Source organism: Chlorocebus sabaeus, chromosome 11 (assembly GCF_047675955.1).
Source record: "Chlorocebus sabaeus isolate Y175 chromosome 11, mChlSab1.0.hap1, whole genome shotgun sequence".
Classification (NCBI taxonomy): domain Eukaryota; kingdom Metazoa; phylum Chordata; class Mammalia; order Primates; family Cercopithecidae; genus Chlorocebus; species Chlorocebus sabaeus.
Window position 1 is genome coordinate 1,725,356 of NC_132914.1, and position 25,391 is coordinate 1,750,746.

General features: G+C 45.8%; 1 protein-coding gene across 9 annotated transcripts in view; it reads left to right on the top strand.

Moving 5' to 3' along the window:
- ERC1 (ELKS/RAB6-interacting/CAST family member 1) overlaps positions 1–25,135 on the top strand; it is a 547,409-nt gene extending 522,274 nt beyond the window's left edge. For all 9 annotated transcript variants that reach the window (XM_073020334.1, XM_073020331.1, XM_073020338.1 and 6 more), the window contains one exon: positions 19,341–25,135. In XM_073020334.1, the coding sequence (XP_072876435.1) occupies positions 19,341–19,478 (138 nt within the window). In that variant the 3' untranslated portion in view covers positions 19,479–25,135. The remainder of the gene's footprint in view (positions 1–19,340) is intronic.
- The last annotated feature ends 256 nt before the right edge of the window (positions 25,136–25,391 follow it).

A 25,391-nucleotide genomic window follows, 5' to 3' on the forward strand; every position in this document is an offset into this window, starting at 1 on the left:
CTCTGCCTGTCACAGTGGCCCTGGAATCAGACAGCATGCGCTGGCAAAGGCAGAGCGCAGCCCTGGACATAGAGGGTGCGTTGAGCACGTGCCACTGGCTGTGGGGGAGACTTCCTTCTCCCTTCCCGCCTGGCCAGAGAGATTGGCTGGACATGGGTCGGGCTTTGTGCTGGTTTAGCACTTCAATCTGAACTGCAACAAAGCCTTGTTCTTACCGCCCTGACAGTTTCAGCATTAGGTTTCTTATTAGTTGTTTGGGTTTGGGGGTTTGTTTGTTTTTTTTCTTCATCTTCTCCCTTTTGACACTTTTCATTTCTTAGAGCCAAACCAAACACACTAGGCGGACTAGCGAACCTGGCGTGTCTGCGATTCCCAGAGCCCTGCTGCTGCTCTGATGGGTCCCTTTGGCAAGGAGGGAAGTTTTTCTCCATTTTTATAATGATGGGCCCTTAATTTGAAGGTCTCTGTTCACTTCAGTTAATAGATTTGTAAGAAATAATGTGAGATATTACCAAATCAACTTAGACAACCGGATTAAAATTCTGCCTCGCTGGGAAATCTGCTTCTTTGTTGAGGACACCCCACACTTTCTCAAGCCCGCATCAGCAAATCTTTGGCCTGATAAAGGCTTCCAGAGTCCATCTGTCCATCTCTTGCTTCAGGACTGTACTTCATCCAACCTTTCCACGCAGAAGGGTAACTGGCCTGTTACTTGAGTGGGATATCATGTCACAGTTCCTTTGGTGTTCCGTGGACATTTCTACACAAGAGATGGTCCCCTGTTTTCTTAGTGGATAGAGGCTCATCAGACCAATGCAAATCTCCTGTTGAGTTTTTTTTTAATTCCCATTTTTGTCTTTTACAGTCATGTTTTCTGTTTTCTTGCCAAACTCCTGTTCTGTTCACCTCCCTTCCCAGCTTGTTGAGAGAAGGTGTAACACCCACATCAAGATAAAACCTGCTGAGCATGGTGGCACACACCCGTAGGCCCAGCTGCTCAGGAGGCTGAGGCAGGAGAATCGCTTAAGGCCAAGAATTGAAGACCCACCTGAGCAACATAGTGAGACCCTTTCTCTAAAAAATTAGAAAGATCTAACTTTTCAGGAAAGAGGATAATCTGGAAAGTGGCTGTAGGCACAGACTATCGCATAGAAAAAACTGAAATTATCTCAGCCAGGGAAGAATGCTTTAGGCAGGAAGACAGCCAGAATTTTAGAAGTGTCTAGACATAAGTAAGTTAGGAATTAAGACGTGAGTATGTTGGTGACGTCTGCAAATACAAAATATAATCATCAGAAAGCAAACGTTTGTGCTGGGTTTTGTCCAGATAACGGTTTAAAACTGAATCATTATATCTATTGTACTACGTGGTTCCAGCTCCTGCTGTACGTGAGGAGGTGAATTTGGAATGACGGGTGTTAGCAACATGTGTTTCCTGGTCCTATAGACCGCCACCGACCCCAATTCATTTATCCACCTTTGCTTGGGTTACTTGATCTCTCAGTTGTTGACTTTCACAAAATAATGGTTGACTCTAACCTTCCAAAGAATAAGAAGCAACTGTGAGTGATGCGACAGCTCGGAGAGGTCTGATAACTAACAAGACCAGATTCCTTGTCGAGCTTTCCTCTCAGGCAGGGGAGACTTTCTCTTTTCCTCCATGGAGAGCTCGTGCACCTGGATGCAGTAGAGCCTGATCCTCTAACCACTGGCCAGGCTTGAGAGAGGCATGTTAAGTTTTCCTACAGCAGGTACATCTATCAGTCTAACCTATGTACCTGGCCCTGTACCTCTTGAGACCTCAGCTGTCTTACTCGTAAGGGTAGAGAATGGAACTGGTAGTTCTGGTAGCTCCCTTCTGAGCTGATGAGTCTAAATTTCAGAATTGGCCTGTTTTGGGTGTAGCATTTGTAGGTCTAGTTGTTCCATCGTTGGGTATTTGCCTGAGCTGCAGGTCGGGGACAGGGGACAGGGCAGAAAACTAAATGATAATTTATGTTTTTATATAGGTTCGCTAGAAATCTTAATGGTCTTTCTTCTCGGGCGGGGGCGGCCAGTGTCAGTTGCAGTGTGTTCAGCGCCGTAGCTGGGAAGCAGAGAAGCTCTTTATTTGTTTTTGTTTTGTTTTTAACCTTTGAAAATGAATGGTAGAAATACATGATGACTTAACATTTAAAAATCTAGGCCAAGCACAGTGGCTCCCCACTATAATCCCAGCACTTTGGGAAGCCAAGGTGGGAGGATTGCTTGAGGCCAGGAGTTCAAGACCAGTCTGGGCAACATAGTGAGACCTCGTCTCTACAAAAAACTTTTAGACTTAGCGGGATGAGGTGGCATTCCCAGCTACTCGGGAAGCTGAGGTGGGAGAATCACTTGAGCCCAGGAGGCAGAGATTGCAGTGAGCCATGATCATACCACTGCACTCCAGCCTAGGCAACGGAGTGCAACCCTGTCTCAAAAGAAAAAAAAAGAGAAAAGGAAGGGAGGGAGAAAGGAAAAGAAAAAAGGAAGGAAGGGAAGGAGGGAGGAAGGAAGATAAATCTAGCTACCACTAGCATATGGCTAGCATTCACTCAATAAATATTTAATGAACACTTATTATGTGCCAGGCATAAAGTGTTGTTGATAATACTAGAAAGTAATGACATACTTGAGATTCCCTCCCATCCAGGGAATCCCATCGTCTATCCTGAGGGGAAGAAAGGGGGAAGTCCCTTTATATCACTGCTTGAATCTGGAGGAGATGACTGTGGACTATCAAATTGTTAAGCAGTAGAATTTTGGCTTTGGATAGACAGACCCGAATGGAACCAAACTCTTTGTTTTTTGTTTGTTTGTTTTTCTGAGACGGAGTCTCACTCTGTCGCCCAGGATGGAGTGCAGTGGTGCGATCTCAGCTCACTGCAACCTCCACCTCCCAGGTTCAAGCAGTTCTGCCTCAGCTTCCTGAGTAGCTAGGATTACAGGCATGCACCACAATGCCCGGCTGATTTCTGTACTTTTTTTAGTAGAGACGGGGTTTCACCATGTTGATCAGGCTGGTCTTGAACTCCTGGCCTCATGACCTACCCGCCTCGGCCTCCCAAAGTGCTGGGATTACAGGTGTGAGCCACTGCGCCCGGCCCAAACTCTTGTTTTTATTATGCCATTTTGTTCAAGGTTAGTTATGGGAGAGCAGTAGCATCTTATTTACTTTTGGTCTAAGCAACAGCCTTTCTTGCCTGTAAAAACAAATTCATACATTGCTTGGCAAAGGAGTTCATCACAAAGTAGGAGGGGGAGCCGGGTGTGGTGGTGCACACCCGTAGTACCAGCTACTCAGGGGTCTAAGGCAGGAAGATCGCTTGAGCCCAGGAGTTCCAGGCTGCTGTGGCTGTGATCTCACCACTGCACTCCAGCCTGGGGGACAGAGTGAGACCATATCTCAAAAAATAAAAGTACGGGGAGGGAAAAGAAGGCCCCATAGCAACCTCACAGTCATTACCACTTCCAGCCCACTTGTGCACACGGTCTGCTGCAAGCGCAGACTTGAAAGGAACGAGGAGTTTGGAGTTAACCATAGGATAAATTCTTCAAGAGCAATTTTAGTTTTCCCTGGTACTAAGTGTTAAAGGGATTCTGTAGAGTAAAAAAGTGACCAGATGCCTGTAGAAAAATAGATGCCTGGGCAGAAAATACTGAGGTTTAGAGGGATTGCAGATCCCTCTAACCATGTAAGTTTTATGTCTTATTCAATAGATGCTCTTACGGCAAAATACATTTCCATTTATTCCAGTTGTGTGAAATTCCAAAGTAGGAAGTTATTTTATGTCTTCATATCTCCTAAGAAGCCTGCAGATTCAAGCTGGGGGCTTGTGGGCCAGACCTGGCCAGGACGAGCACCGTTTCCACTTGATCTGTCAGCTCCAAAAGGCTCCGACCGTCACGCCAGATTACAGCTCAGACCTCACGGCCGACACATCCTGGGACTTAGCTGTTAGAACCTCAAGTTTAGATTCTTGTCTGCTTAAACCAAACTAGGCATTTCTGAATAATTTCCTGCCCTCCACCAAACCATCTGCAGAAAGGAATTAATCTGAGTCACTGCCAGCCACAGCGGAACTTGTTCGCTGACCCCTCTTGTAACCGTCCCTTCTTTATACCCATCAATACATCCTCCGTTTCACCTCATGCTTTGTGACTGTGAATAGAGTTGTTTTCCTTGAAATCAGGCCAAGTCTACAGAACTTTTAACCGTTTTTTTCTCTTTTACAAATTTATTTCACGGAGTTCTGGTAGCTCTCTCTAACATCTTTACTAGAGAGAAAATGTCATTTCTGTTCTAAAATCATGACTTGTGCCGAGCGGTAAATGTTTGGGGCAGTCTCCCTGAATCAAGCAGCCCACCCCTCAACTCGGCTTCTCTTCCTCCATTCAGCCACCTCACATTCCTGATTCTTTAGACTGTCAGCTTGTTCTCTGGCGGTTATCCTAACACTGAAAGAGGGAAGGGGGCTGAGCGATTTCCCCTGTAGCCAGCCGTAACCATGCTTTTGTCTGCCGTGTGCGTGGAGAGCCTCGTCTCTGAAATGTTCGGTTCGCCTGAGCTTCCTCTGTCGGTGTCTTCCTGCGCGGTGGCAGGGGCCGAGGCGTCCTCCCCTTCCCTCTGCTGATAGGCTTCCAGCCTGTGCTGCTTTGAGCACTCAGATTGAGTTGCTGTTGCATTTGTGATTCTTGGCTCTAGTCCCTCTAGAAATCATATTACTACTCTGAGTTCAAGGAGGGCTGGAACAGCTACTAAGAACAGAATGCATTTTAATAACATTCAGCACACAAAAGCCAGAGAATTTCTGCCAGAGGCCACCTCTGTGTCTTATACTTGTCCCGTATTCCATCTCTTAAGAACTTTAAACAGAGTGGGGTGCTACACTGTATAGTCGATGTGCCCTGCTGTCTACCGAAGGGCCTGTAACCTCAGACTGTTTTGGTTTGGACGTGCTTCAAATTTGAACTTAAATGGCTCTTTAGAACATTATCAAGGCCTTTCCCCAGAATTAGTATCTATTCCTTTATTTCATTCACCAGTCATTTTCAGATTGTCTGCTATGTGCAGGCCTTTTGTTACAAGGCACCATTGGTATACAAAAAAGAATTCACCAAGGAGCTTGAAGAACAGTTGAGGAATTAAACGTATAACCAGCTATTGGAAGGGGACAAAATGAATACTGTAGCACTTTACACTTCTAACTAGGGATGACATTACAGAGAAAAGGGGTTCAACCGTGAAAGTTAAGAAAGATAGAGAAGAAAGATGTGTAGGAAATAAGATTGTCCACATTCTAGAATGAGAGAAAAGGAAAAGCAAAGACAGGGAATGGCCGGTGTGTACCAGGAGATGAAGTTGGAGCAGTAGCTCCCAAGCCAAAAACCTTTGTCTTTTATTTTGTAGGAAGGAAATCGTTTAAGATACTGGAAGAGGAGGAGGGAACTGTTCCAGCCTATTTTAGAAAGATTCTCTTACACCAGGGTTGAAGTGGTTATGAAGCTATTGCAAGATGGTAGGACATGAGAGCTTGAATTAGGATTGTAACAAGGATCTCAGAAATGAAAAAAACTAGGCTAGATGTGATGGCTCACACCTGTAATTTCAACATTATGGGAGGCTGAAGTGGGAGGATTGCTTAAGGCCAGGAGTTAAAGAGCAGCCTGGGCAACACAGTGAAACTTCATCTCTTAAAAAAAAAAAAAAGGCCAGACGCGGTGGCTTACACCTGTAATCCTAGCACTTTGGGAGGCCGAGGCAGGCGGATCACAAGGTCAGGAGATTGAGACCATCCTGGCTAACACAGTGAAACCCCCTCTCTACTAATAATACAAAAAAAATTAGCCGGGCATGGTGGCGGGTGCCTGTGGTCCCAGCTACTCGGGAGGCTGAGGCAGGAGGATGGTGTGAACCTGGGATGTAGAGCTTGCAGCAAGCCAAGATCGCGCCGCAGCACTCCAGCCTGGCCGACAGAGCGAGACTCCATCTCAAAGACAAAGAGAAAAAAAAAAAACTTAACCAGGCGTGGTGGCGCTCTCCTGTAGTCCTAGCTACTGGGGAAGCTAATGCGGGAGGATCACTTGAGGCCAGGAGTTGGAGGCTACAGTGAGCTGTGATCACTCCACTGCACTCCAGCCTGGGCCACAGAGCCAGACTCTTTCTCTTCAAAAGAAAAAAATAAAAAATTAAATTAGAAGAAACATGATCTGGAAAGAGCATTAATAGGAAACTCACAGAAGAAGTGGCCAATAAATATATTTTTTAATGTTTTACCCCAATTTTTGGCTTTACTACAGAGGGAAGGAACTACAGAGGAAAACAGTGCTGTCATATTGGGAAGGTTGGGATTGGTTGGTTGGTTGGAGTCCCTAGTATGTTGAGAGAGTGGGAAAATGGGCACCTTTATTTCTTACTTATGGGCTGAATATTAGTACAGCTATTCTAGAACGGTCTGGTTACTTGTCAAAAACTGTACACAGGTCTACACCCTTTGGGACTCAGGAATTTTAAGTAAGAAATCATAGACATGCAAAGATTTACATATGGGAAAATATAATACATCAATATTTATAGTCATGAAAACTTGAGAACAAACTAAATGTCTATTGGAGTTAAATAAATTACAATATATTAATAAAATGGATTACAAAGCAGCCCATTATAAATTATTTTAGAAGAATATTTTATCACATGAAAAGCTGTTTAATTATTAGGTGAAAAGAACAATTCAGTAAATAGTATGAACAGCATGATTTGATGTGTAAAGGCAACATTCACCAAGAGATGTTTATCAGGCACTGGAAAGATGTGCGTCTGAAACTCAGTAGAGAAAGAAGCTATGGTTATGACTGTGTGGATCCACCTGCATGGTGGGTATATTTAGATAAGGACATAGAAGAGTTATTATGCTAGTTTGTTTTGTATACGTGTGATATTTTCTGTGATTTAAAAAAATTTTTAAAAAACACCTACCTCAAAATAAATAAATTTGAAAGAAAGTGGATTAAATGTGTTAATGCCCTAAAGCACTTAGAATAATACTTGGCCCATAATAAATGCCCAGTAAGTTAGTTGCTGTTATTATCATCCCCACTTTTAAAGCTAAAGGTAAACAAGGTTCCGTAAGCAGAGGATCTAAGAGGAAGAACAGTGGACAGTCTCCTTAGACCTCAGGGAGCCTCTGCATGTGTGGGACTGAGCAGAAAGAAGAGGAACAGCACCAGGACAGGGAAGAAATGTTGGGGCAGGCAGAGGAGAACCGGAAACGTGGGTGTTGAGGGCCTCTAGGGCAGACAGCCTAGCGGGTGTTTTCGGGTCAGATTGGATCATACAGTTAGATAATCCTTTGGGGTCCTTGGTGGGTTTTTTTTTTTTCCTAAGTTTTGAAATATAACTTGCATACAGAAAAGTGCACAAATCATATGTATATAGCTGAATTACTCATATAGCAAATTCTTGGAACAAGCAGCAGAATGTTATCAGGGCCTAGAAGCCCCTTGTCATCCTCCTTCCAGTCACTCCTCCTCCTCCAAGGGTAACCTGACCTCAGACACCACAGATTAGTTCTGCCTGTTTTTAAAATTTCTATGCCTGGAATCATACCATATAGACTCTATTGCGTCTCACTTCTGTCATTCAACGTCGTGCTTGTGAACTGCGTCTGTTTTGTTAGACATACACTTCGTTCATTCTCATTGCTCTATGATACTCCGTTGTGTGAATGTGCCACAAATTATTTATCATCTATTTCTCATTCCATATGGACATCCGGGTTGTTCCCAGCTTTTAATACTCTTCTCAGCGTCTTCAGGTGAATTTACATATACCTACGAGTCCACTTGTTCAGCCTTGGCATTCAGCTTTAGTAGATCCTGCCAGCTGTTTTTCTAAAGAGGACGTGCCCATTTACACTCCTACCAGCAGTGTGGGAGAGGTCAAGTGGTTCTACGTCTTTGTCAGCACTTGGTATTGTGTGTCTTTTTAAATTTCAGCCATTCTGGTGGGCATTTAGTGGTATCTCCTTGTGATTTTAACTTGTATTTTCCTGATGGCTAATGAGTTACCCACCTTTTTATATGTCTGTTAACCATTTCAGTATACTCCTGTGAAGTGGTCATTCAAATGTCTTGCCTGTTTTTCATTATTAACTGTTGTTACTGCTTTATAGGAGTTATATATTATGGATATGCATACATCAGATATGTATCTTCTATCTGTGGACAGCCCTTTTCACTCTCATAATGGTGTCTTTTAAGAGACAGAAATCTGGCCACGCACGGTGGCTCAGGGCCTGTAATCCCAGCACTTTGGGAGGCTGAGGTGGCCGGATCACGAAGTCAGATCAAGACCGTCCTGGCTAACGTGGTGAAACCCCATCTCTACTAAAAATACAAAAAATTAGCTGGGTGTGGTGGCGGGCACCTGTAGTTCCAGCTGCTGGGGAGGCTAAGGCAGGAGAATGGCGTAAACCCGGGAGGCGGAGCTTGGCAGTGAGCTGAGATCGCACCACTGCACTCCAGCCTGGGTGACGGAGCGAGACTCCATCTCAAAAAAAAAAAAAAAGAGACAGAAATCCTTAATTTTAATGTAGATCCAGTTTATCAATTTTTTCTTCTTGTGATTATTACTTTTTGTGTTCTGTTTAAGAAATCTTTACATTCCCTAAAGATGGTCTCTTACATTTTCTTGTGAATGCTTTATTGTTTCACCCTTCACATTTATATATGTATTCATCATGAATTGATTTTTGTGAATGGTGTGAGGTAGATATCCAAATTTGTTTTGCATATAGTCCCACCATTTATCAGAAAGACCATCCTTTCCCCATTGCACAGCCAAGTGGCCATATATGTGAAGGGTTTTTCCATGTTCTCTTTTTGTCCCGTTGGTCTGTGTGTCTGCTCCTGTGCCAGTGTTATGCATGTTCATTGCTGCCGCTTTGTCCCGTTGGTCTGTGTGTCTGCTCCTGTGCCAGTGTTATGCATGTTCATTGCTGCTGCCTTGTCCCGTTGGTCTGTGTGTCTGCTCCTGTGCCAGTGTTATGCATGTTCATTGCTGCGCCTTGCAGTGACAGTCTTCTTCCAGAGAGGAACATTCGTGTAGCTTCATTCTTGGTGGCTGTCTTAGCTGTTCTTGGCTCTCTGCATTTCCACTTACTCTTTGGAATCAGCCCGTCTGTTCACATACACACCTGCCAGTGTTGATTTGGCTTGCATCGACTGTAGAGATTAGTTGAGGCAGAATTCACACCTTTGCAGAGTTGAGGCTTCCAATCCTTAATCGTGTTTATTCCTCCATTTAAGACATTTTTAATTTCTCCACATGTTTTATAGTTTCATTACAGAGGCTTTTGTCATCTGTCAGGAGAGCAATTTCAGTGAAATAGCAGAAACTAAATTTTTAGTTACTAAGGAGAGAACTCAGAAATGCAGGTAACACTTGTAGACGATTCTTTTGAGAAATTTGGTTACAGGAAGAGAAAAGTTTCTACTAAGCTTGAGAGATGGAGATTCCGAAAGTCTTTTCAGGACGGGCAGGGTTCAGTGCCCTCAGAAGCCGTAGTGAAAGACCAGGGGCGGGGAGGGGTTGGAAACACAGAGTTCATTGAAGGGACAGAGACATGGAGAGTTAGCTCCAGTGTGAGCAGGGAACACTGCCGCCCTGGAGAAGCCAGGTGGGGTCATTTTGAGGCAGGACGGGTCCAGCACACGTTACCTGGGACTCCCTGGGTGCTCACACAGTCGGCAGCACAGAGCCGTCGTGAGCCATGCCCTCTGCACTGAGAGCAGCAGTAAGCCCAGCTGCGCTCACGGCTGTCCTCACACCTCCGAGCCCCTGGAATACAGCACGTGCTCTGTTAACAGAGCGTGTTCCACATTTTCTCTACCGGAGGTGCGTGTTTGTACATGTGTCATTCCAACGGTCCTTTCCTCCAGTGTATCTTAAAGTCAGGTTTGGTGGAAAGGGGCTTTTTCACAGAATCTGCAGTGCCCGGGAGGCTTGAGGAACATTTCGTAGTAGGAATGTTATGATGGAGGAGACTAAGGTGCTGAGATATGAGACTTCATGCTTAAGTTGTAGAAAGGGCTGGCAGAATTCATGGGAACAAACTTGGTTTGCAGTTGAGCGATAATTGGTTTACTGTGGAAGTGTGTTTAGATGTTTTGTTATTGTTTGTGTTTAGATACAAAGCTTTCAGCACATGCACAGAACATGACATCTGCGTATCTAGGGGACTGATAGGGTGAGCTTACGTGCTGCCCATGATTGTGGTGTTTTCAGTAAAGTCAATGAGAAGACAATGTGTTTCACCGTAATACTTGCAGTGGTGGGATTACTTGCCAGTATTAGAAAATGGAGAATGGGTAAATGGAAAATCTCATTGGATTACTCTTTAGATCTACTACGTTTGGATTTGTAGCCTTAACAAGTCAATAAAAGGAAGGGGAAAGAAGGAATTAATTCATTGTAACTAGAATGTAATGAGCACTTTCATTAAATCACAATTTAATTTGTACTCTTTGGGAAATTCTTTTCTGGTTTTAAGCCTTAAGGGGCCTGCCTTGAAGAAGGAGGTGAGGAAGACAAGCAGGTGTGGGAGGGGACGTGGGTAGCGGGCAGGGAGTCGAAGAGAGCAAGAATATCTCGAGCAATATCTGTTAGGGGAAGTTTCAGACACTAAAATACGTCTTTCCCAACTTATCCACAGAATCCATTGCATCCCAAGGCCATGCAAAACCTGCCTCTTTTCATGTGATGCGCATGGCAAAGAAATGCAGATGCCCCCTTTACTGTGGGGATATGTTGCAGGGCCCCCAGTGGATGCTGAAACTGTAGATGGTGCTGAAGCCTGTAGATACTATTTTCTCCTGTACATACATACCCGAGATAAAGTTTAGTTTATAAATTAGGTACAGTCAGAGATTAATAATAAACTAGGACAGTTATAACAATACTCAGAACAGCATGCACTGTAAAACTTATGAATTGTTTATTTCTGGAATTTTCCATTTAATATTTCCAGATCACATTTGACTGAGGGTAATTGAAACCGTGGAAAGGGAAACCACGGACAAGGGGGCGCTGCTGTATTTTAGTATAATGAGGTGCTAGTCCATTTCGGGTTTTGTTTTCACACCTGTGTTTTCACATCTGTGCCGTATAACACATTCATCTAAGTTTTTAGCTTGATTTCTTCACATTGCCTATCTTTCCTAAGCAGTCTAAAAGCTTTAACAACACATGCCAGTACTCCTTTGACTTCAGAATGACTGAAGCTTTACAATCAAAGTCAACAAAATAAAAATCACATTTTAAAAGTAATCACAGTTACACAAGAGAAGTTGATCGTTGAGATTCTTTCAAGCCAAGAAAAAACAGAATGGATCAAGTACCAGTGACATCTCTCCCTGCTCGGCTGTGCCCACGTGTAATACTGCTTTCAGATCAAACGTGAACCATGCCTAGTCCCTGGAGAACGGAGAAAGGCTACCAGATGGAAAGCAACTCCAGCTAGTGAAGGAACACTTCCTTCTCTAAACTTTTCGATTCTGTGATTCCCTCTATTTTTAAACACCTTTTCCCAGGCATAGCATACATTAGACCCTGGGAAAAGCGTAGCTTTATAGTCTGCCTCTATTTTTTTCCCCCTTAATCTTATTCCACCGCTTCTTGTTATACTTCCTCCTCCAGTGCTAAATCACTCGTCCCCCTTCTTGTTTACACCCTCCTGGCATTTGTAGGTAATAATCACATTTCCCTGCCTTTCGTTTTTACGTAGTTCAGGTCTACATGTTTAGTTTTTCTAATCCTGCCTCATAAAATGATTCTTTCAGCTTCTTAGTCATGCTGCCATTTTTCTTTGAACTTACTCCAGTTTGTCTCCATTTTTCTAGTAATGAGGTGTCTGAAACGGAACACAGTGCCCTTAGGTGTGGCCTCGCCGAAACTGTGTCATGGAATGGGGGTCTGCTCAGGAGTGATGCCCGTGTCTGGCCAGCCCAGGGGCCTTTTGTCTCTCTTGAAGAGCTGGAATTGCTTCTGTCAAGAGCTAGTGATTCCAGAACTGCAGTGAGCAGCCCAGTGCCTTTCCTCCTCTGTGCCTCACCTCATACTGTGTTTCCATTTGAAATGACCCTTTTCTGTCCCCTGCTGCCAAGAAAATACCCACCCCCCACCCCTGCCTTCCTTTCTGTCCAGACTGAAGGCAGTAGCATTTTATCTCTACCTCTTTGTGGCAGTTACTACACAGTGTTTCGCATAGAGCACTCAGTCAATTTTTTAGAAGTTTTTTTTGTTGTTTTTGTTTTTTTTTTTTTGAGACGGGGTCTCACTCTTGTCACCCAGGCTGGAGTGCAATGGCACGATCTCGGCTCACTGCAAGCTCCGCCTCCCGGGTTCAAGTGATTCTCCTGCCTCAGCCTCCTGAGTAGCTGGGATTACAGGCACCCGCCACCACGCCCGGCTAATTTTTTGTATTTTTGGTAGACGGGGTTTCACCGTGTTGGGCAGGCTGGTCTCAAACTCCTGATCTCAAGTAATCTGCCCACCTCGGCCTCCCATAGTGCTGGGATTACAGGCGTGAGCCACTGTGCCCAGCCAATTTTTTTATAGTTTTATTGAGATATAATTTACATACATACAACTCACCCATTGCAAGTACATAATTCAGTATATTTAGTGTGTTCTCAGAGTTGTGCAGCCATCACCACAGTCAATTTTCGAGCATTTTTGTCACCCCAAAAGGAAACCCCCACCCATTAGCAGTCACTGCCAATCACCCCATCCTACCCCAGCCTCATGCAGCTGCTACTCTTACTTCCCAACTCTGGATTCGGCTACTCTGGAATTTCATTAAGAATGGAATCAGGCTGGGCATGGTGGCTCACGCCTGTAATCCCAGCACTTTGGGAGACCAAGGTGGGCAGATCGCTTGAGCCCAGGAGTTCGAGTCCAGCCTGGGCAACGTGGCAAAACCCCATCTCTACAAAAAAATACAAAATTTAGCCAGGTGTAGTGGCATGCACATATAGTGCCAGCTACTTGGGAGTCTAACGCGGGAGGATCACTTGAGTCTGGGAGGTGGAGGTTGCAATGAGCTGAGATTCTGCCACTGCACTCCAGCCTGAGCAACAGAATGAGACCCTGTCTCAAAACTAAAAAAAGAATAGAATCATACAATATGTGGTCTTTTGAGACTGGCTTCTTTCATTTAGCGTCATGTTTTTGTGTACTTTACGCCTCCCAAAGTGCTAGGATTACAGGCATGAGCTACCACGCCCGGCCTCACTGAGGTCTTTAAAAACTCTTTGTTCCAACTGGGCGCGGTGGCTCACGCCTGTAATCTCAGCACTTTTGGAGGCTGAGGCAGGCGGATCACAAGATCAGGAGATGAAGACCATCCTGGCTAACACAGTGAAACCCCGTCTCTACTAAAAATATAAAAAATTAGCCGGACATGGTGGTGGTGGGCACCTGTAGTCCCAGCTACTTGTGAGGCAGAGGCAGGAGGATGGTGTGAACCTGGGATGTGGAGCTTGCCATGAGCCGAGATCGCACCACTGCACTCCAGCCTGGGTGACAGAGCAAGACTCTGTCTCAAAAAAAAAAAAGAAGAAAAATAAAATTCTTTGTTCCCACAAATTGCCTTAGTAAACATACTGGTACATAGATTCTTAAATTTCTTACTGGTGTTTCTATTGAATATACTCTAAAACTAGAATTATTTGGTCAAAGGAAATATATAATTAAATTTGGCTGATGAGACCAAATTTCTCCCCTACCTACAATTGTCCCACAGGTCATTGCTTCAGTGTTCCCACTTCCCATGCCCTAATCAACTCTGATTGTCAGTGACCTCGAAATGTCTGCCAGTGTGATCAGGGAAAAACATAAACCTATCTTGTGTATTTTATATTTCTTGTTTGTTTGTTTTGAGTTTTCCTTTTCTTTTTTTTGAGACAGAGTCTCGCTCTGTTGCCCAGGCTGGAGTGCAGTGGTACAGTCTTGGCTCACTGCAAGCTCCGCCTCCCGGGTTCAAGCAATTCTCCTGCCTCAGCCTCCTGAGTAGCTGGGATTACAGGTGCCCACCACCATGCCCAGCTAATTTTTTGTATTTTTTTAGTAGAGATGGGGTTTCCCCATGCTGATCAAGCTGGTCTTGAACTCCTGACCTCGTGATCCGCCCGCCTCAGCCTCCCAAAGTGCTGGGATTACAGGCATGAGCCACCACGCTGGGTCTTCTTGTTCTTTTTTTGAGACAGGGTCTCGCTGTGTTGCCCAGACTAGAGTGCAGCAATACCATCATATAGCTCATTGCAGCCTCAACCTCCCGGGCTCAAGAGTTCCTCCCATCTCAGCCTCCAGAGTGGCGAGAACTACAGGCACGCACAACCACGCCTGACCAATTTTTTCATCTTAATTTTTTGTAGAGATGGGATCTCTCTATATTGCCCAGGCTGGTCTTGATCTCCTGGGCTCAAGTGATCTGCCTGCCTCAGCCTCCCAAAGTGCTGGGATTACAGTTGTAAGTCCCCACACCTGGTCAATATTTCTTTTTTTTTTTTTTTCCGAGACAGAGTCTCACTTCGTCACCCAGGCTAGAGTGCAGTGGCGTGATCTTGGCCCACTGCAACCTCCACCTCCTGGATTCAAGCAATTCTTCTGCCTCTGCCACCCAAGTAGCTGGGATTATAGGCACCCGCCACCACGCCCAGCTAATTTTTGTATTTTTAGTAGAGACAGAGTTTCACCATATTGGCCAGGCTGGTCTTGAACTCCTGACCTCGTGATCTGCCCACCTTGGCCTCCTAAAGTGCTGGGATTACAGGCGTGAGCCACTGCGTCTGGCCATTTAATTATTAATGAAGTTGGGTATTATTTTTGTGCTTGTTAGCCATTTGTATTTCTTCTGTGAGTTTTTTGTTCATATCCTCTGCCTGTGTTTCTATTAGGTTATAGGTTTTTAGGCTTATGGTAGCACTTCGTAATACATTGATATCAATCCTTTGTCTTTTTGTTTTGTATTTATTATGTTTTTGAAGCCATCATTTGTACTTTAATTAAATTTATAGCTCTTCTATCTCCATAGACATTTTAAATTTCTAAATAGACCAACTTGCCCTTTTATTCCTTTATGACTTCTGAATTTAAAAGCACTTACCTTCCTCCCCAAAATAAAGCTAAAAATACTTTTCTGTCTCCCATCCCAAGATTATAAAAATATGCTCTTAAGTTTACTTTCAGTATTTTCACAGCATAGGTTTTAAATATACATCTTTAACCAGTTTGGAATTTATGTTGCTGTATGGTACGAGCAAGAATACAACCGTAAGTGGGCCCAGTTGACCCAGTACAGTTCATTGACTTCATATGCTTCCTGGTCATATCCTAAATCCCACTCATTTGATGGTATCAACCCAATACTCTTCTAATTATTACACTTTTATAGCATGTTTTATTTGGTAAAGCAAGTCTTAAAAGCACTCTTCTTTCTTTAAAATATTTTCTTAACTCTTCTCTATATTTATACTTCAGGATAAATGTTAGAATCCATTATCAAATTCCAAAAAGAACCTTTAGGATTTGTTTGGAAATGTATCATACACACAAATACAGACATAAATAAAGCCTCAAATAAGGCATTTTTAAAATATATAGCAGTGGTTATCTCTAGATGATGGTAATATTCTGGGTGATTTTTTTCTTGTTTTTTTTTTCTTTATTTTCCAAAGTTTTTACAGTATCTATGAAGCACTTTTTACTTTATTTTACTTTATTTTATTTTGTTTTTTTATTTTATTTTATTTTATTTTTGAGATAGAGTCTCGCTCTGTCACCCAGACTGGAATACAGTGGCACGATCTCAGCTCGCTGCAACCTCTGCTTCCTGGGTTCAAGCGATTCTCCTGCCTCAGCCTCCCGAGTAGCTGGGACTACAGGTGCCCGCCACCACGCCTGGCTAATTTTTGTATTTTTAGTAGAGACGGGGTTTCACCATGTTGGCCAGGCTGGTCTCGAACTCCTGACCTCAAGTGATCCGCCCGCCTCTGCCTCCCAAAGTGCTGGGATTACAGGCGTGAGCCACCGCACCCGGCTGGAATAAAGACTATTTCATGGGAAATAAATAAGTGACTTGTAGAGAGTGAAGAAGAGATACCTGGCTCAGAATATAAACTAGAATTGTCTGGAATATTCCTGGGAAGGATCAAGCTGGAATCGAGCTACTGAAGCAACACCACCCCACAACCTCTTCTGTAGCTTGGTTGATGTCAGTTCTGCTGAGACTTTAAAGTTTGTAGCCTTTTCACTTCGCAGCATTTCTGGGGTGTTTTCTCTACAGCTGTATTTACAAGGTACCCAGCCTCCTAGCTTTCCCTGTTATTCCTACTCATGTGGCACAGCCAGAGCTTGAGATACATCAAGGCAGTGTCGTCTAAATCTGGCCCCTCGGTGTCCTGGTCTGTTAGTCACCGTTTAGCAGAAAGAAGATTGCTAGGTCTATTCTTAACTCTGATATATTTAAGAAGCACTGTGCTAATTCTTGACTCAGAGCATCTGGATTCTTTTTTTCTTTTCTTTTCTTTTTTTCTTGCCCTGTCTTATGGTGCCAAGCATCTAGATTTTTTTTTTTTTTTTTTTTTTTTTTTTTTTTTTTTTTGCTTGTTTTAAGATGGAATCTCAGCTGGGTGTGGTGGCTTACACCTGTAATCTCAACATTTTGGGAGGCCAAGGCAGGAGGGTCACTTGAGGCCAGGGGTTCAAGGCCAGCCTGGGCAACATAGTTAGACCCCACCTCTAAAAAAAAAAAAAGAAAAGAAAAAAGAAATACAAAAATTAGCCAGGCATGGTGGTACATATCTGTAATGCCAGCTACTTAAGAGGCTGCAGCAGGAGGACCACAGGAGCTCAGGAGGTCGAGGCCACAGCGAGCCTGATCAAACCATTGCACTCCAGCCTGGACAACCGAGGGAGACCCTGTCTCAAATTAATAGAGAGAGAGAAGAAGGGAGAGAAGGAAGGAGGGAGGAAGAGAGGAAGGAAGGAAAGAAGGAAAAAAAAAGAAAAGAAAGGAAAGGAAAGAGAGAAAGAGGCTCACGCCTATAATCCCAGCACTTTGGGAGGCCAAGGCGGGTGGATCACGAGGTCAAGAGATGGAGACCATCCTGGCTAACACAGTGAAGCCCCGTCTCTACTAAAAATACAAAAAATTAGCCGGGCGTGGTGGCAGGTGCCTGTAGTCCCAGCTACTCAGGAGGCTGAGGCAGGAGAATGGTGTGAACTCAGGAGGTGGAGGTTGCAGTGAGCTGAGATTGCGCCACTGCACTCCAGCCTAGGTGACAGAGCGAGACTCTGTCTCAGAAAAGAAAGATAGATAGGGTCTCACTATGTTGCCCAGGCTGGACTCAAACTCCTGGGCTCAAACGATTCCCACACCTTCAGCCTCCAAAGTAGTTGGGATTACAGGCATGCACCGCTGTATCTAGCTCCCTTTTTGCTTTTTAATCTATATGCTCTTGCTGAGTGATCTTATCCATTTAATAACACCTAATATTTGTCAGGCATTTTCTATTTGTTAGGCATTACACTGCACTTTATATGACTATCATTAAATCCTTAAAACAGCCGTGTAAGGTAGGGCACCGGAGCTCACTTCTGTAATCTCAGCACTTTGGGAGGCTGAGGCAGAGGCAGGAGGATTACTTGAGGCCAGGCATTCAAGACAAGCGTAGGCAACATAGACTCCCATCTCTCCAAAAAATTAAACCTGAAGACATTGGCCTGACATGGTTATTATTGCCTCATTTTACAGATGAGGAAACTGAGACTCAGAGAAGTCAAGATCAGATAACTCATTGGCAGAACTGGCCTTGAAACCCAGGCAGCCTAACTCCAGAGCCTGTGTTCTTAACTACACTTTATACGCCATTTTTAATTTTCCTCCTTTCTTTCCTAAAACCTGCTCTGCCTCCTACATTTTCAGTCTTGTTTGTCCAATATCCCCAGCTAGAACTGTCAGAAATGATTCTCCAGTTCTCCCTCACTTAACACCTCCTCCTTTTAGTCCTGCCTTTGAAGATACTCAGACCTGTGTGTTCCTCTCCGCGTCCCCGACCCTCCCTTGCGTCAGCCCCGCCTAACCCCAACCTGGACTGGGCGCAGGAGCTGCCCTTGGTGGGCTCTTCCTTCTGCTCAATCTAAGAAAGTGAAGATGCTCATGTCACTGTACCGTTTAAAAGTTCATGGACTTCCTTTTTTGTGGTTTTGGTTTTGGTCTGGTTTTTAAGCAGATCACACTGGAACTCCCTCACTCCACATGCTCCGTCCGGCCTCGCCTGTGTTTTCAGCTCGTTTCCTGTCATTCTCCACCCACCCCCTGTGCCTTACATTCCTGCCATCCTGAGGCTTCCCTTTTCACAAGATCTGGGCCAGGCCTGTCCTAGCTCCACGCATCAGCCTTTGTTCTTTTGCTCTAAGCCTCCTCTGTCTTTGATCTCCCAGACAGACTCTAGTCAGCTCTCAAGATCCAGACCCCATGCCTCTTTCGTAGCGTTTCCTCAGATTCCTCCGGGGTGAGACAGTCACTCTTCGGGCTGCCACAGCACATGCTCAGGCCTCAGCTGTGGCCTCACTGTGCTGGGTGGTCGTTTATCTGTTTACATGCTTGTACCTAAATGGGTCTTTAGGACAAGGACCAAATCCCTTCAGCTTTCAGCACCGAGCACAGAGTAGCGCTCAATAAATGTTGGTTAAAACGCTTGAAGGAATGGGAAAGAGGTTGTTAAAAACAACAGGAAGTTAGAAATATACTTACTTCTAAGCAAAGGGATTATCTTGTGTTTCTCAGAGTAATCTCTTCAGCTAAATCAGCAGGCCTCAGGTTGGGCAGACTAATGTACCAAATGAAAGTGACACATGGCAAATGGAGAAGTCCTTTAAATTATAAGTTCCCTTAGGGCAAAGGTCACTCCACAAGGTTGAGATCCTATCTGAGATCACCATGCCCCTCTCTCCCACTCTCACGCAGGTTTGTGAGCCTGTGGCTTGGTGGAGAGAACATTCTGTTTAGAGTGAGAGGCCAGGGCTGAAGCCACAGCTCTGCAAAAATAATCAGCTTTGGGCCAAGAACCAGTGACTTTTTGGGCCTCACTTTCATGAAGACACATTTGATACTTACTTTTACGCTTTTCTGATGGTTAATTTTGAGGCAGAGACTTCACATAGAAAGTGCCTTTTTTGTCATGTATTGATGAAAAATAATTCTTAGCTCAGTGCAAGTGAGATTGTTGTATCTGAAATCCATCTCTCCTTTCCCTTTCAGCTTCAGGATGAGTTAGAGAAAGGTGAACGGGACAATGCAGAACTGCAGGAGTTTGCCAATGCCATTCTTCAGCAGATAGCAGACCACTGTCCCGACATCCTAGAGCAAGTGGTCAACGCCCTGGAAGAGTCCTCTTGACCCTGCTTTGTGGGGAAGCCTGAGGTAGTCAACCCAGGAGCCAAGAAAGGAGAACTACAAGGAACAGGCGCCCGGAACCTTCTTGGCACCCAACACGACAAACTTCCTCCCATCTTGCTCACTTGAAGAAGCGTGATTCCAGCACCGTTTCTACATCTGCCGTCTTTCTCTGCCTTCCTGCTTTGGATGTGGTCTCTACACTAACCTTCTTGATGTCCGGGGTAGATAAAAGGTCGAATCTCTCTGAAGAACTGCGACCTGGTCGTCAACAGTGACTGTGGAAGCTGGTGGCTCGGCCCTGACGGAGGGCCGTGGAGCAGAGGAGCCTCTCATCTCCTGTCCTCTGACATGAGAATGAAACCAGGAATGTACTTGGAGTTCAGTGGGCTAAGAGGATGCCTCCAGCGGACCAGAGAGCTGAGTGTTCTAATGTCACAATAGGTGCTTTCTCCTAAAAGGGTAAAAAACAATCTCAAAAAGATGAGAAAAAGAAAAGGGGGAAGGGAAGAGAAAATCGACTCTTCTTTTCACTGTCTCTTCTGCTTACTTTCCACATGAGATGCTTTATACCGGGGAGCTGTGAGCGGGCCTCACGATGCCTTGGGAGCACTTGTCCCCCAAGGTCTGAGTCTTTACCCAGCCCTGTCTGTCTGTCCCAGCCTTCCTTACTCTGTTCCTCAGCCAGTTAACAAGAAGATGGTGTGAGGTGTTCTCCACCAGTCTCTCCTATTTGAGACTGTTGACCTTATCATACAATTAGATCAAATGTCTCTAACTGAAGGAGAACATACGAGGTTGAAAGAGCACCATCCAGGGCAACACGGCGAGACCCTGTCTCTACAAAAAATTAAAAAGAGAACATACAAAGTTGACATACGAGGCCCTGTTGTCCCCACCTGCAGCTTTGCCCCAGTAGCAGATGCCCGTGCCTCGGGGTTGGGCTGCTTTCCCCTGAACACCTCCAGGAGGCTGCCTGCCTTCAAGCACCCGTGTCCCAAGCTCCTGCAGCCCAGTGGCTGCTGAAGTTTTGATCCCTCACTCACCCTGCTAGCTTTGCCCTAGACTCATCCTCTCAGAACCTCAGCCTCATGCATTGCCTGGAACCTTCTTCTGGCATAAATGAAGGTTTCTTGTCCTACACACATTCCTTCCTCGATTATTTCATTCAGAGAATATTTATGAAATGCCTACTGTGTGCAAGTCATCCATCCTTGAAAAGGCCACTTCTCAGTAAGGGAGAGGTGCAGTGGATTCTGTGAGACATACCAGCTGAAGTTGAAGCAGTAAATAGCATGTCCTTCCCCTCCCCGATCTTAAGGTATGTTTTCTAGAAAAGTTCCCTAATGGAATTCGTGAGTTTGGGGGGCTCAGTCACCCACTTGCCTATGGGATTCCATTTGGTGATTCTGGATTTTTGCTGTTTGTTGTTGCCCTTAGAGGGCTCTGCGTATCTACTTGTGGGTGGCCATTTGCTGACATCTGCATGTACCTTGTGGAATTCAGCCAGCTTCATGTTGCAAATCAGAGAGCTGACCCCAAGACTGCAAATCCAGTTGACGGTATTGGCATTGTTAAGGACATTTTCCCAAGCGTAGACAACAGAGTCGTAAATAATTGGGCATGAAGAAGTAAACCACTTAACCCAAATCTAGTTCTTTGACCATCTCTACCACCAGAGCCCAGCAGACACTCACATCTCCTGATAAGAGTTGCTGGACTCATTGTTTTTGTTTTGCATTTTCTCCTCTCCTTCCCCACTTACTCCGAGAATTTAAAGTCTGTAGAGTCAGCACAGCCCCATCAGTCCAGGAACTTCCCACCACCGCCCTTGACTGTCCCATTAACTTACGTGGTGAGATCTCCAGCTCCCCTTATTCCCTGCTGTAAAACAGTCCCTCTCCCCGTGAGAGGAAACTGTGGAGTGTTTCTTATCGAAGGTCTAAATGGACTGTGCTCATAAACCTCTTACTGAGATGCTTCCTGATCGCCAGGCTGGCCAGAGAGAGCTGCAGGGGTTAGATAGTAAGTGGTGGTCCTTTGTGGTCAGTTACCTCAGTTCTGTTTATTGCAGTGCCCATAAACCACGTAGAAAGCTCCCAGTACTGAAAGCCAGGAGTATTAGAATCTCACTTTATCCGCCATAATGTAAAGAACTGGGGTATGATCACAGCCTTCACAGGGCCACAGTGGAACCAAGAAAGCAGGCGAGGCCATGCCTACACAAGTGGCCTGGCACTGGCACTGGCCAGCTGCTCTCACTGGTCTATCCGGAAGGCATCAAGCAGGTGCCCCAGATCCACCCACGTGGCCTTTCTCATCAGGTGCAGCACCTGCCACTCTCAGCCACTGGGTGTGTGACGCTCCTCTTCATCTCAGTGTTCTCCATCACTTCCCCTCCGGAACAACTGATGGAAGGAGGCCCTCGGTGACAGTGCTTCTGAGAAGAAAAATTTCTGGGACAGATATCATCTGTCTGGTCTCTATGAACAGCAAGGAACCTTGACCCTTCTTGGGCACTGTTCTGGCTTCTCAGATGATGTGGAGACCGGCTAAGAGTTCAGTAATAAACATGGCCTGCCTTTGTGCTGTAGGGCAGAGTGGATGCAGCTTGTAGCATTCAGAGTATCTCATTGAGTCCAAATCATTGAACCAACACTTAACCAAATGTCCCACTCCCATCACACTAGGACTTGTCATTCCATGCCCCTCTCCTAGTAGTCATGGTTTCATATGGCCATGCAACTGCTACTGAAGTTATATAGCCTTGAAAACTCAATGCAGGTTGCCCTTAATTTTCCCCAAGCCCCTCCATCGGCAAGTCTAGTTGCCCTTTAGCACCTAAAGATCTGCACCTCACATCAGTGTCACCATAAAGAGGGCAAGAGGAAGAGCGGGTGTGATCCCAACGGGGTTTTGTACTGAAGAAGTACAGTATGAGTGTCTCATGTCTTCATATACCTCTAACCCCCGGTACTCATTGAATCGTTGATGAGGTATCTCAGTTGAGATTTGCAAGGACTTTGATACCATTTGAAATGGAAAAGATTTTGAACAGGCTTTAACATATTTAAGAAATATGGATGGGGCCGGCCACAGTGGCTCATACCTGTAATCCCAGCACTTTGGGAGGCCGAGGCAGGTGGATCACCTCAGATCAGGAGTTCGAGACCAGCCTGGCCAGGATGGCAAAAACCCCGACTCTACTAAAAATACAAAATTAGCCAGGCGTGGTGGCGCACGCCTGTAATCCCAGCTACTCAGGAGGCAGGAGAATCGCTTGAGCCTGCGAGGCAGAGGCTGCGGTGAGCCGAGATCGCGTCCCTGCACTCCAGTCTGGGTGACAAGAGACTCCATTTAAAATATATGGATGGGAATCGCCAAATTCATCTCAGCTCTAACCTTTTAACCTTTGTCCTTGCACTTTATAATCTAAAGAAGATCTACCTGTGGCTCTCGGACTTCCTCATACTTGGGTTTTAGAAATAACTTGTAAAGCAGACTGGACCCAAGGCCGCCTTCAGTGTTGAGAGGGGCATGTGACTTGCCACTTTGTGTCAATTGAAGTCTGGTTGTCCATGAGGAACTTGCAGACTCACCCACCCCTGGTTCTCTATGAGGAACTTGCGGACTCACCCACCCCCAGAGTGAGAGGAGGAAGGCGACATCATCACAGACACGGTCTTAGCCACCTGCTGAACTAATCCCTCTCCTATTGAGGGTCAGGGTTGTGAGGAAACCGTCATGTATCACCCAAAATATAAATGTTTCTGAGCTGCCCATCCACTGGCATTTGGATTTGCCGCCAGAGTCCTGTTCCTCCTAGGACCGTACCGCCCTCCTGTTGACCATGTTACTTGAGTGTCGGCCTGGTGGCTACCCTCAGAGTCTTTGAGGAAAGAGCCAAGCAAGGAAGACCTCACTGCGTGGAGTATGACACCACATGGCATTTCTCAAGCCCAGCGGACCCCGTGTCAGCAAATACCAGTAATTTCACATCTGTACCTGGCCTCATCTTCACCTGCCTGGGTTCGGAACTGAGGAGGAAGGATGAGAAGAGACCGCAGTGCCGCAGACGCCCTCCGCAGAGCAAGGCCGCCCATCCATCACTGCCAGCCCTGGGCTTCTCAGGAGGGGACGTGAACCACTCAAAGGAATGTCTTAAAGAGAATCTGGAGTTTCCCCCATGCAAATTAGGGAATAATTAGGCAAGAAAAGACATACATTACAGGGAAATCCTTCTGAACAAAATGGCTGTCTTTACCTACTCTTTTTAAGCAAAAACTATCTCCAGACTTTTTAGTGTCAAAACTGTAACCACCTGTCTCCTGATTTTTCCCAATGTGTTTGGCAAGTGCTGTGACCCTGTTGTAGGTGCTTCTCCTGACTCTGGGGGGGAAGTGGTTTTAGGGATTGATTCGGGGGAGCGGGTTTTTGTCCCATCCCACCTCCCCTCTTCTTTCTCTGCTTGTCGATATCGTCTGTGTGATTCAGAGAATTGGGGCAGTTACATTGTGTCTGTTGAGATTATTAAAAGATTAAAACGTAGTTGTAGAATGAAAAAGAGCTGTGTTTTAAACATGCAAACCAATATCTTGTTAATAAAGGAATTCAAGCTACAGGGCAGCCACGCTCCCCCCTCCCACGCTGGCATAGGTGGCCCCGGGCTGGCAGCTTAGGAAGCGTGGAGCACACTTAGGGTAGTGCCCGCCTGGGCGAGAGACACCTGCCGAGCAAAAGGAACGAGAATCTAGGGCTCAGCCGCGCAGTTGTGCCGGGATTTTCCTATACATGCTCAGGACCTCTGGGTAAAGGTTTCACAGTTTGTGACCCCATAGCCACCCTCACCCCACGTGGGTCCTAGCTCAGTGTGCCTAATACTGCATGGTGACCTGGGCTTGACCCCACAGCCCTGCCCGGCAGGCCACAGGACCTCTCCTGCCCCATGGTGCTATCTCATCCAGTGACCGCCCAGCACGGGTGAGCACTGGCCAGCCTGGAGCTTGCAGTCCAGGTGGAACAGACCGTATTCCATGTCAGTTCCTTCTGGCTTCGGGCCCTCAATTCTTTCCCTTTGAGCTTTTTTAGACCCCAGATCTCCTAGGCCCAGGCCGTCTCTCTTGGCCCCAGAGAAGCCACTGTCAAGAAAGGAAGTGAACCCTGCTAAAGCCAGAGAATCCACCCCGGCCACAGCAAGCCCTCTGGGTCCAGCCCCTCTTTCCACACCATGCCAGTATTGCATCCATCTACCGCAGCTACACATCCTGAGGGCAGCACCACCCACTCTGGCCTGCTGGCCCATGGCAGGACTAGCCCGGGCACCTTCCGGGCACTGCAGGATGTCCAGTGGGGCCTGTGACTTGCTCCCTGTGGCATCGGAAGGAGGTGTTGCACTTTACTGGAGGAGCCGAGGAGCACCTGCCCCCTTGTAGCTTGAGTTCCTTTTCTCCATGGTGGTGTCTATGATGCAAACGCACCCGCTGCCTTCAACTGTGTGTGTGTTCCTGCTGGAGTTGTGTTACTGACAGGATAATGACATTACAAAGAAATTGTGTTATATTCAACTTTGCCTTGATAATTATTGTAAACACTTTGTTCATTTTTTCTTTTTTATTCACAAACTAAATCCACCAGGAAATTATAAAGTTATTTAAAAACCGTGTGCTGTGTCCTCCTTTGAGTCTCACCCAGCTGCTCGCTTAAGCAAGATGTGTCCTCACATGCTAGAAAAGATGGACAAGGCCCGCAGTCCCCCAGAGGCCAACTCCAGTGGCAGGCAGCCCGAGGGCCAGGGTCCCAGGATTGACCGTGGGTGTGGGCGTCCCCACACAGCCCTGACGGGCATGGTGCCCGCATCCCCCAGCCTGCTGTTACCTCGGAAGAGTGAGCCTCCTTTCCCTTCCCGCCTGATCTCCA